The sequence below is a fragment of the Phascolarctos cinereus genome, unplaced genomic scaffold, assembly GCF_003287225.1.
Source record: "Phascolarctos cinereus isolate Bilbo 61053 unplaced genomic scaffold, phaCin_HiC Scaffold_5;HRSCAF=322, whole genome shotgun sequence".
NCBI lineage: Eukaryota > Metazoa > Chordata > Mammalia > Diprotodontia > Phascolarctidae > Phascolarctos > Phascolarctos cinereus.
In genome coordinates, this window is record NW_027555958.1 from 91,454,648 (window position 1) to 91,467,193 (window position 12,546).

Consider the following 12,546-nt stretch of genomic DNA (forward strand, 5'->3'; position numbering starts at 1 on the left):
ATGGTGGAAAGCCAATTGGAAATGGCCTCAGAAGCCTTGGGTTCGAGTCTCACCTTCCCCACTTACTAGCTCTATGACTCTGGTCAAGGTTTTCTGAGCCACAGCCACAAAATGGCTCAGATGGCTACTATGTATTACCCATTATATATTGTATACTCATCATTATTATATAATGCACACATGCAATAATTCTATAAAATGGATAATAATACTTGCATGCAACGCAATGATTGGCAGGAAAATACTTTTTCAGTCGTAAAGCCCTATTAAATGTGGCTTGTAAAAAAGACAAAGGATTGAGTGCACAGTAATATGTCCTGTGGCATGTAGTTTTCAACAAGAAATAAAAATGACAGAACACAAAATACATTTGTTTTGAAATGAAAATTTCAATTTCTTCATTCATTGGGACGTTAACTTTTAAGATCTGAAAAAGTATTAGGCATTCAGGGAAGTGCATTTTACTAGCAAAGAAATGGGCTTTCTCACCACCAAAGAAATAGGCATTCTCCTCTCTCTGAAATAATTTTGTATTTGCTTTGTATAGATTGTTAATTTACATATCTATATCCATTTTGTGTCCTTCAAATACAACCAAAGCTCCTTAAGGCAGGGGCCATTTTGTTTTTGTATGATCAATGATTTTATAGTGCCTTGCACATTGGAGGAGTTTAACAAATGCTCACTGAAGGAATGAATGAATGAATATTAGGGGAGAATCTATCTCAGTGAATTCAAGTTCGTTCAGTTAGTAAATATTCAGCAAATGAGGGGGGAAAGTCTTGAAAGTCAATAAACAAAGTAACAATCTAGCTAGGAGGAACAATGAGAAAAGCCGATTACTTTAATTCAAGATAATGGTTTTGAGTATTGGCATATACTTTCAGTGTAAACTCACTGAATATTTATCTATGTCTGTTCCCCCCAGATAAACTCTTGCATTAACAGTGAAAACAGAGAGGAATATGAGAACAGAATTGACGCTTGCTAGACAGCCATCTGTTCCAGCACTGAATAGTTGTAAACATGTGTCTTATTCATGCTCTACTGTTGCATTAAAGCCAGATAGGAGGACAAGGAAGCTAGTGCAACCCATTCCTTCAATGAGCAGGTGGTGCCCAGAGCCAGGTGCAGGATAATGAAGGGTGGATATTGTTGCCAAAGCTCCCTGCATCGTGCCCAGATTTCACAATCTCTGCTGGCTTCATGCCATCCAGGAGTGAAGAGACTAGCTGCTGAAGGGGAAATTACTTTACTACCCAGGTTTGATACTTAAATTCTTTCTTTGTTCCTCTAAATAAACTTAATTTGCCGTTGAAATGAACAATGGCAAGATTGTGCAAGATTATAGGTGCAAGATTAAGGCTGTATCTGTGATTAAAAATAAATCAAAACCCAAGAACACCTGGTTTGTGGTGCGATAGAAGCCAGATTCAGAAGACTTGAATTCAAATCCTACCCCTGCCACTTTATACGTGTGTAATTTTAGGTAAGTTACTTTCCCTCTGGTTCTTATTTTCCTCATCTTTAAAATGGTGGGGGGGGGAGAAGAGGAGTAGACTAGAAAATCTTTCAATTCTGATCATATGGTCTTAGCTATCTTAATATCTTATTCCGTGAAGTCATTTCTTTGGAAGTAACTGGTAAATGTTAGGAAGTAGTGGGTTGTAGTAGTGGGAAGTAGTATTGGAGGTCCTTAAGGCAACATTGGTTGCCTACTTGTCTGGTATGTTATAGTGGGAATTCCTTTTTAGGGATGAGTTGGACTAGGTGGCCAGTATATCCCTTCTGACTCAAAATTCTGTGCGTGTTTTAGATGTATGAACTTGCATGTGAGCACGCACAAATAAGCATGAACAAATCCCCCAAAGTCAGTAAACAATGGTTAGTATGTTCTCCATAGATGTTCCCTATGTTAGCATGAGGAATATAAAAATTAAAAAATGAGATAGTCCTAGCTCTCAAAGATTTAGAGAGATTTTTCTCCCCTCCACAAAGAATTTATTTGGAGATTTCTTTTCCTTATATCACACCTTAATTTTTACTTTCATAACTGGCTTCACATTTTGCAGAGAATTTCGTAATTATGGAATTGTAGAGTCTTAGAGAAATGGAAAAGACCTTAAGACATGGAATGTTAAAATTGGATAGGACCTTCAAAGCCCTCAGAGTGAAAATGATTGCTGTGTCCGCATTAAGCTACTTCGAAGAAAATAGAGGAGTGTGATATCCAGATAGAAATGGAAATTTGTCCAGGCACCTCAATTATTAGAAAATTATTGATCAAAGGGGATAATATATGTAAAACATGGCATAAATACTAGCTATATTATTATTGTTGTTGTTAAAATGAATGTAGGATTGAAAATGACCCCAGCTTTATAATCCATGTGAAAGTGTTATCTGCAATTGGATCTGAAAGAAAGCTGGGTAGAGTGCACATCACAGAAGTGCACAGCATTAGCCAAAGGAGTTTCCTCCTTGGGAATCTCTCAACACTGATACAGGTCTGGATTTTCTCCCCCTTACCCCCCCCCATTAAATAAGCAAACAAACCAAAAACCAGGATAATCTTACTAAAGTTAATGAAAATGTCTAATATGTACATTTTATTTTGCTTCTGATATTTTTCTGAAAGTGAAAGGTAATTTTCCCAGGTAGAAATAAATTAGTGTAATATAAAAATTTGGCTGGTTTTAGAGTTATCTTAAGTAAATTGGGATTGAGATGACAAAATAATACAAATAAGCAGAATTCTTTATTTTTCAAATCTCAATCAGGACTCAAGAATAAGGGCTAATTTGGGGCTAGAATACAGGCAGAGAAATATTTTGTACGCGTCTAGAACCTTTTTTTGACCACAAATGTTTGGTTTACTGGAGTGAAAGTTAGCTAATGAGTGTTCCTCTGAGGATACTCTTGGAACTGACTCTGTCAAGAGGCTACTCAATACTTAGAGCACTGTTACATTATCCCATCCCATTCCATCTAGACCCTCCTGATGTTTGCCCTGCCTGCCACTATGTTTCTCATTGCTGGAGCCCTCTGTGGAGCTGTTTTGGCCTGATTGGTGATTACGTCATGTGGCCTGCTATATCTAGTTGGCCCTACTCATGTTTCACATTCCACCGTTGCACCCTGGCCACCTGGTTGTCCATCATCTGCTCTTCTGTTGCACTTGTACTTGTTTCATAAACTCCATGAACCTAAAGCAGAACTGAACTTACTTTGTAATTTCATTGGATTCACACCTTCCCTACAATAAGGCAATGATTAATCTCTTATTTTCCCTAGAGCAGAGATTTCTTTTGGTTTAAGATACCTTTTCTTCCAGCTTCTGTTAGGCTAATGTTTTAATGTGAGTCAATGCCTATAAGAATTTCGAAGCAAGCTCTGCTAAGCATAACTAATAGTAGGATTCAGTTGCAAATACTAAATGTTGGTGATTAATATACAATAACTATTTCTTTATCAATAAGCATATACTTAGCAGACTTTAAGTCAGTGAAGCCAAGTGAAATCATTGATCACATAGCCAAGCAGAAAGAATATTATATTTGAAATTAGAGTACCTGGGTTCAAATCCATGTTTGATTACTTACTACATTGGCTCTCTCTGGGTCCTCTCATCTGTAAAATGAGGGGGTTGGATTATACAATCACTAAAATCCCTTCCAGGTCTAAATTTATGATCCTATAATCCAAAGGGACTATTACATTACCAATATTTGCTTGTTCTGTCATAGGCTTCTAAGAATTCTGTTCATTGATAAATTCTGGAAAAGTAGTTACCTTCTGGTAAGAATGCCGTCACAAGGCATGCAATTCCAGCTACTATATTGCTCACTGCAAAGGGAAGGCGTCGTCCCATACGCTCAATTGTTAGTAAAATCAAGAGAGCTGCCGGCAATTCCACAACTCCTGAGATAAAAAAATCTATATAGAGGTTTCCACCTATAATTCCTAGGCGCATGACAAGTCCTTGGTAAACCACTGCACTTGTGAACCTGGAATAACATCAAGAAAAACCAGAGCGAGACAAATAAGTGATGAACTTCAATCAGAGGTAAAGGCAAGGGGTCTTTGTAAAATTAACACACTTAAGTCTTTTTAAAATTCAATGCAATTGGAACTTACCAAGCAAACATTAGAATAAGTGTGCATTTCCTCATTTGGGGAGTCCTCACCAGATCTAAAAAGGATGGATTACTAACCTCCTCATCTGTAACAGTGATCTAAAGGGAAAAAGTAGATTTCGAAAGTAGTACAGAGCAATAAACGCCTCAATTGTAGAAGCTAGAGACTTGTCATTAACCAAATTCAAGGCAGCTGAGTCGTTGACCCTATGATACTTATCTAAGGTCTTTAGCCAACTGTCGCATATTATTTTATAGACTGGGAATAAAGTTATTAACTTCATACTTAGTCTTCTATCCATGACACACGGACCAAATGAAAGGGTTATTGCTCTGTTGAGAATGAAATCCTGGCACTACTATGCATAGTAACTATGAGTGAATAGAGAAAGAAATGTGGCAGAATTACCATTTGCAGTTAACTGAATACGTTACACTCTTGAAACTAGAAAGATGAATGTAGAAATAACTGAAGTATGTAGGTCCCAACATTGTATCTTCTTTTGGAAAAAAAAATAGTTAAGTTAAACCAAAGACAGGAATTAAGAGCAATAGATTGAATCAAAGGTAAAGATCTGGAAAGGACTTGAAATAGCATCTAATTCAACTAATGATGAGTAAAAGGTGGCCCACAAAGGTGAAAAGATTTGCCTCCACTTCCTTATTGTCATCCCCACTCACTTTTTCCCCTTTTTTTCTTCTTCCTCCTTGTTTTTTGCATCACTATGATCCATCTACCCTTGGGGTTGGAAAGTAGCCTTACACAAAAAGACTGCCCCTTCTCCAAAAGAATCTACTCATGTTTCAATCCCATAACATTCTGAATTTTGATCCTACCACTTGTCTGAAGCTTCTTCCCAGGTTAAAAATATTTCCTAAATGCTAGATTCAATGGTCTTTTCTCTCTCCTCATTCTATGTGACCTCTCTGTAGCTTTTGATACTGTCTACTCTCTTCTCTTTCAGATTCTCTCTCTACCATTGGTCTCCATGTCATTACTGTCTTTTCATTCTCCTCTTGTTTTTACAATAACTTTTTTTGAAAAATTTCCCTTTTGGGGCAGCTAGGTGGTGAAGCATAAAGAGCATCAGCCCTAGAGTCAGGAGGTCCTGAGTTCAAGTCTGACCTCAGACACATAACACTTACTAGCTGTGTGACCCTGGGCAAGTCACTTAACCCCATTGCTTAGCTCTCTCCCCCACAAAAAAAAAGAAAAAAGAAAAAAAAGAAAAATTTCCCTTTTATTATGAAATTGACAAGCATCAACAAACATGAATATTTCCATACACAAAGAAGAGAAAAAGAGGACAATATGAAATAACAAATCTCTACTGCATGTAACTTGTTTGTTTATATTTCAAATTTAACATGATTAAATGAGTTGTCTGTGTCCTATTCTGAACTTTCTTTTGCTCACTTATGTTTGTTTTTTAAATGATTCATCAACACATTTTTTTTGTTTTCTTTCTCTTAGAATGATATCTTCTTACTCTCCTTTGATCACTCCTTCTCCTCTTTAAGTTCACCAAGCACAGGCATTCTCCAAGGTTATGTCCTGCTTCCTTTTTTTTTCCTCTCTCTCTTTCCATTTCTCCACCATAAACATCATCAACCCCCAATGGTACAAATATCACCTCTATGATTCCCAAATTTATAAATCCAGCACTAATCTCTCCGTCCTACATTACCAATGTCTGCTGGACATTTGTCTTCATCTTGATACACAATTGGCACATGACCCTTAACATATTCAAAACCCAACTCACATTCCTGCAAACCCACTCTCCTCTAAATTCTCCCATTTCTCTTGATAGCATCACTATCCTCCCAGCACCCATGTTCATTATCTTAACAATATTGTTTAAACAATTTTTTAGATATCCATAATAATGAATAAAGAGTATGAAGAATGTTGGAAATATTTTATGAAAGATAAAGGAAATCAGCCAGCTCATTGCCAGATATGCTTTAAATCACTGACACAAAATATTGGTTCATAATAATAATAAACCATGCATTTGGCATTATGTATATTTTTACAGACAATTTCTGAATCTTTTATAAAAAACTGATTCACCATTTATGATTATGGCCAATTGTTGCTTTAAAACATGTCAATAAAATGTTAGGGAAAATATAGAATAACTTAGGATTTGAGCAATTCTTGAGAATTCCTGTTTCTCATTCCAGAATCCTGATCTGTCAGAAATCTGGAGACACTGATGAACTATTCCCCTTTCATTCAAAACCCATTAGATAGTGGGCCTGTGATCCCTGCCACTGGAGGAAGCTAAGCCTGTCGGACCACTTGAGCTTACAGTAGATCTGAGCTGCAGTAGAGCTAAAACCAACCAATATGGTGTTTCCACTAAGTTCAGTGCTTAGTGTGGGGAGCCAAAAGGCTGCCTAAAGAGGGGCAGACCTGTCCAGGTTGGAAACAGAGCCAGTCAAAGCCTCTGCGCCAATCAATAGTGAAATTGGTCAGTGAGTAGCTACACATCTATCTTGTGTGAGATAGCCAGGCCCAGTCTCCACCTCCATCCCACAAAGCAAAACAGTTATCGCACTCTTCCAGATATACACATCTTTGGATTAAATTATTCACATTGTCTACAATAAGTTGTCTTGACATAATAATTAAGCAACTTCCTACTTTGTACTGATATCTCAGTTTCCACCTAGCTGCATGTATTTTGGTCTTCTTTGTGTTTTCCATTATGCCCTCCAGGTACCTCTTTCCATCTCCTTTTCAGTTTCTTGTTTGTTTGTTGTCTTTTTCCTTTAGATTATAAGCTCTTTGAGGACAGGGACTATCTCTCCTTTTTGTATTTGTATCTCCAGCATTTAGCACAATGCTGGCCCATAGTAGTTAATTAATAAATAAATGCTTACTGGTTATTTATTGACTATTGACTGGGTTGGATCTGGCTTTTACTTGGTCAGATCTATGGATAATTGAATTATTCTATGAATAGATCACAAGATAATAGATTTAGCATTGGAAGGGACCTCAAAAGAAGTTATCTAATTCAATATCTTTATTTTAAAAATGAGGAAATTGGAGGTCAGAGAGGTTAAGTGGCTTTCCAAATTTGCCCAAAGTCACAAGTAGTAAGTGACCAAGGTGGGATTTAAACTCAGGTCTTCTGCCTCCAAATTCAGTGCTTTCCCTACTGTGTGTACCACACTGAGACAATGAATTTTGACCACAACTGCTGGGTAGCAGACATTGCTTTAAAAAAAAAAGCCCCATGGTGGGGGCTGGGGTAGAGAGGAGAGAGAGAGAGAGAGAGAGAGGAGAGAGAGAGAGAGAGAGAGAGAGAGAGAGAGAGGCAGGCCTAGAATCATACCTATAGAGATCATACAGTCCAACCTTCCCATTTTACAGATAAGAAAATAGAGGCACAGAGAGATTAAGTGACATTCCAAGTTTGCACAGGTAGTAAGTAGCAGAACTGATATTCACATGTAAGTCCCGTGGATTCTAATCCAATGTTCTTTTCATTGAACCATGAGATATACCATTTAATGGAGAGAACTGCAAACTTTTTAGCACAATTGTGTTGACACGTGTTTCTGTTGGCCTCAGTGAACAATGAAAAACATCCAAACTCTTAGATCAGACCTACCCTGGCCAAGTTAAGTGGAGACAGCATGTGGAAAATTCAAGTCAGAACATTTTCCATAGGGTCACCAAGATAAGTGTGGGGAAGCATTTTTGGATTGCATGAGATGATTGCTTAAATACTCTAATTGGTTTTGTTAGTATAGATGATATTTTTTGTGTTGGTCAACATCAACAGACATTTATTGAATTCTAACTATTTGCAAAGTACTGAGATAAACTTTAGTCATACAGAGATACGTAAGACAGTCTTCATCCTCAAGGGATGAGGAGCTATACATTAGATAAATATATATAAACATAATATTTAGATATATCATTACATATTATATAACCACATATATATACATATATGTGTATATATGTGTGTGTATACATATACATATATATATACATATATATGTGTGTGTATATATATACATATATATATATATACACGTTAGATAAATAGAAGTCCACAAGACAGAGATGACTTTGGTTGATCCAGGGCAAGTTACTGTTCCGTTATATTTAAAGAACAAATCCAGCTGGTCTTTGATTTAGAAAACATACCTATTCTTCTGAAAGTGATGCTATTCTCCTGAAAGGTCGACTCTTCATTTTTCAAATCTCCACAGATCTTCGAGACTAAGTATAAATTAACAGTTTGGATGAACTCATAAAAGGTATGTTTTGAAAGGCTTAGGCAATCTCATGTGGTTGCTGTGTTGGTGCTGTTTTTTAATAAGTTATGTCTCACTGCCATATACAGTCTATGGCAGCAAGACATAAAATACAACTGCTTCCAAAGAAGTAAAAATGAACATCACATTGAGGGCAATGGAGAGGGCCAACCTTTCAGGGAATTGTTTACGGAAAGCCTGAAAACACCCTTGGTTTATTTACATACCATAAACAAATACAGCATGTTCGAAAAGGCTTAGTAAGCTTTAGCTGTGAGGAGCCTATGACATATAACTAATAAGGAATTCCAGAGAAGAATAGGAGTACAAGATGTCATCAAAGAATTGTATAATAGGAAGAGAAAATGCTTTGTGGCAAGAATGATGGATGACATGGGTAGGCAGAGTTTTGCACTTTTTTGTTCCGTCATTTTCAGTCTTGTCTGACTGATTCTCTGTGACCCACTTTGGGGTTTTTCTTAGCAAAAGTACTGGAGTGTTTTGCCATTTCCTTCTCCAGCTCAATTTTCAGAGGAGGAAAATAAGGCAAACACGGTTAAGTGACTTGTCAAGGTCACACAGCTGAATCTGATGCCAAATTTCAACTTGGGTCTTCCTGACTCCCAGTTAGCCATTCTAAGCCATCTAGCTGCTCTTTGCACTAGAACCCTCAAAATAACAGAACTTTAGAAGTTCTTCACCATGTTGGGTAGAACCACTGGGGAAAATTTATAAGAGGACCTAGACAAAAATAACATTGGTTGGGAAGGCATGGATGGGTTACAATTGGCATTGTTGGAGAGAATACCTGAATTGATGAGGATATAAATCCACTGGAGTACTCTAGAATACCTATTGCAGCAAAGATAATCAACCGATTAATAATTATTTGTTAAGTGCCTACTCTGTCCTAGGCACTGGGGATACAAGTACAAGGGACAAAAATGGAGTTGTAAAAACCTAATTAGCCTTAGCCAAGGTCATTATACAGTATTTTTCTTTTAAGGAGTAGAAGTCCTATATGAGATGTAAATCTTGTTTTTATGTTTTGTCACACCTGGAAATGGATTTCAAGATCCAATGGATCATGCCAGTTTTATCTGGGAAAAACTAAAGAAAATAGATTGATAACATTTTGCCTTTTTGAGGCTTGTTACCAGTTAATATGATTGATGATGGTATTGGAAAGTGACAGGCATCATGGTATAGTGGATTGACATCTAGCCTTGGAACCAGGAACATCTGAACTCCAGTCCTGTCTCCTGGCAGAATAACCCTGGGCAAGTTGTTCAGCCTCTCAAGTCCCCTGGCACCTCTCTAAGAATCTAAGTTAAAAGGGAGATGCTAATGTGCAATGACAAAGGACGGTTCCTCAATACCTCCCTCTGCTAATGAAATCACAAATTCCATTAAAAAACCCCAAAGAGTATCACCTAGGGTTGTTCACTATCTCACTCACTCCATCTCATTGTTGCCCATTCCACTCGCCTGCTTGTCCTTTAACTCTGCCAAAACTATTGGTTTTACTATTCTTCCCCAAAACAAGGTAATCTACACGACACTGCAACATTTTATTCATTGTTCCTCTGATTAATTTAACATTGTTTAGAATTTCTCTACATGTTTTCCTGATAATTTTTTCAAAGTGACCTATTTATTTATCTGGGAGACTAAAGTCATTAGGAATAACATTTGGCTGCTAGCACAGTATTTCACTCAAGTTTTGCTTATTGCTATAAGCTTTCAATGAATTGTTTATGGAAAGCCTGAAAACACCCTTGGTTTGTTTATTTATATACCATAAACAAATACAGCATGTTCGAAAAATCTTAGTACGCTTTAGTAGCTTAAAAATGAACTGACTTTGGGGACGTGATATTTTCTGACCATATGCCACATGAGAACAGTGACGAGAAAGGAAAGAATGAACTGAGAGTTGGTACTGTGAATGGCACCTTCTTGAATAAACTCAGCTAAGATACAGAATTTAATTCCAATTTCTCAATCAGGATCCTTAACCTGAATCTAATTAAAATGTAATTAAAAGAGATAGTAATAGCAAAGGCATCCCCAGGTCAGAGACCCCATCTTCTTACATCTTATTCCCTTCTACCTACTCTGTAATCCAGTGACACTGGTCTCCTTGCTGTTCTTTTTGCCTTTCTTCTGGTTCTCCCCCATGCCTAGGACTCTCTCCTCATCTGGGTCTCTTGGCTTCCTTCAAATCTCAAATAAAGTCTCACCTTCTGCAAAGAGCCTTTCCCAGTCCTCCTGAATCTTCTGCCTTCCCTATGAGATTTTCTCCAACTTTGCTTGTATATATCTTGTTTGGACATAGTTGTTAGCATTTTATCTCTCCTATTAGACTGTGAACTCCTTGAGAGCAGGGATTATTTTTGGTTTTGTTTTTTTCTTTTTATTCCCAGCTAGCAGCATAGTGCCTGGCACATACTAGATGCTTAATAGATGCTTGCTGACCGATTTTAATTTGCCTAAATGAAACCACCTCATAGAAGTGCTGTCCAACAGAAGTCATTGTGGAGACTAGTTTGGGTGAGGAATATTTTTCACCTCCTTTTCCTTTTAAGGGACTGGTTGAGTGGAATTGATCATGCCAAGCTTCATCAATTGGGAGCTGTTTCAGATGCCTTCATCTTCTTCTTCACCTCTACCTTATATAAAGAGGTGGCCCTTTTCCTCGCCAAGACAAATCCCTCTTTACATGCACAAGTGATCCCTTTCCATTTGGTTTCTCTAGCAGGATGTTCTATCATACTTTTTTCCCCATTACTCTTCATATATCTCCCTGCCTACTGGCTGCTTTCTTACTACCTACAGTCATACCCATGTCTCCCTCATCTTCAAAAGGCCCTCAACTGATGTGCCCATCCCTGCTATCTACTGTGTTCTCCCTTTTGTGACAACTCCTTGAGAAGATCATCTATCATTGGTATCTCCACTTCCTTCCCTTTCATTCTTTTTAAAATCCTTTGTAGTTTGTTCAACCAAACTGCTCTCTCCAAAGTTACTAATAATCTCTTGATTGCCAAACCTAATGGTCTGTTTTCAATCCTCATCCTTCTTTACCTCTCTGTAGCCTTTAACATTATCAATCACTCTCCTCTCCTTGATTCTCTCTTCTTTTTAGATTTTCTTGACCCTGCTCTGTTCTCTCCTGGTTCTCCTCCCACCTTTCTGATTATCTGCCGGATCATCATCTACTTCATGCCCACTAACCATGAGGATCCCCCAAGGTTCTGTTCTTGGCCTTCTTCTCTTCTTCCTCTAAAATAATTCACTTGGTAATCTCATCAGCTCCCATGGTCAATTATCATCTCTATGCAAATGACTCTCAGATCTACTTGTTCTGCCCTAATCTCTCTCTTGCCTCAACAGCCAGGCTTACATCTCCAACAGCCTATTTAGACATATTGAACTGGATGTCCCCTAAACATCTTAAATTCAACATGTCCAAAACTGAACTTATTATCTTTTCCTCCAAGCCCTCCCTCTACCTTCCCTGTTGAATGTACCACCATACTCCCAACTACCCAGACTTACAACCTAGATGTCATCATCCTAAATTCCTCTCTCTCAACCCACCCCAAACCACATCTCATCAGTTGTCTGAGGTCCCTTCCAACTAAAAGACTCTGATTCCATAAAGTACTTTTTAAAACTGTCTAATAAATAATTAGAAATGAAGTTACATTATGTTTTCATATATAATTTTAAGTAAAATAGAAAACATAACTTGATTTGGGGAATAGGGATTAGGCCTGGAATTTCATTGGTATAAAGCAGCCTGAAAGACTCTGAATGAACCTTCTAATGGCTGGAGCGTTTTTCTTTCCTTGACTTGAATTTTGGCTTATTAAGAGACTTCAACAGCAACTGAATTATAACCCACTGGAACAATGGTGAATTGACTGCAATCTCTGTTTCTCCTTTCTGTTTTATTGTCACATACAATATGGACCATTACCAAGCGTTTCTCTTCTATTTAAACTTTTTCTCACTGATTATTTGCATTTCAAACAATGGTTTACTAGATAAAGATAAAATCATTCTAATTGCATCCAGAGTTTGTTTTTTGTAACTGAAAGTGAGGTGAAGGTGGGAA

The 12,546-nt window shown here is 37.5% G+C and overlaps 1 protein-coding gene across 2 annotated transcripts in view; it reads right to left on the minus strand.

The window, feature by feature from the left end:
• Nucleotides 1-12,546, minus strand: part of SLC22A3 (solute carrier family 22 member 3) — a 120,472-nt gene that overhangs the window by 17,331 nt on the left and 90,595 nt on the right. For both annotated transcript variants that reach the window (XM_020986742.2, XM_020986741.2), the window contains exons 6-7: nucleotides 4,138-4,235; nucleotides 3,793-4,007 (exon numbers count right to left, since the gene is read on the minus strand). In XM_020986742.2, coding sequence (XP_020842401.1) covers nucleotides 3,793-4,007; nucleotides 4,138-4,235 — 313 coding nt within the window. The remainder of the gene's footprint in view (nucleotides 1-3,792; nucleotides 4,008-4,137; nucleotides 4,236-12,546) is intronic.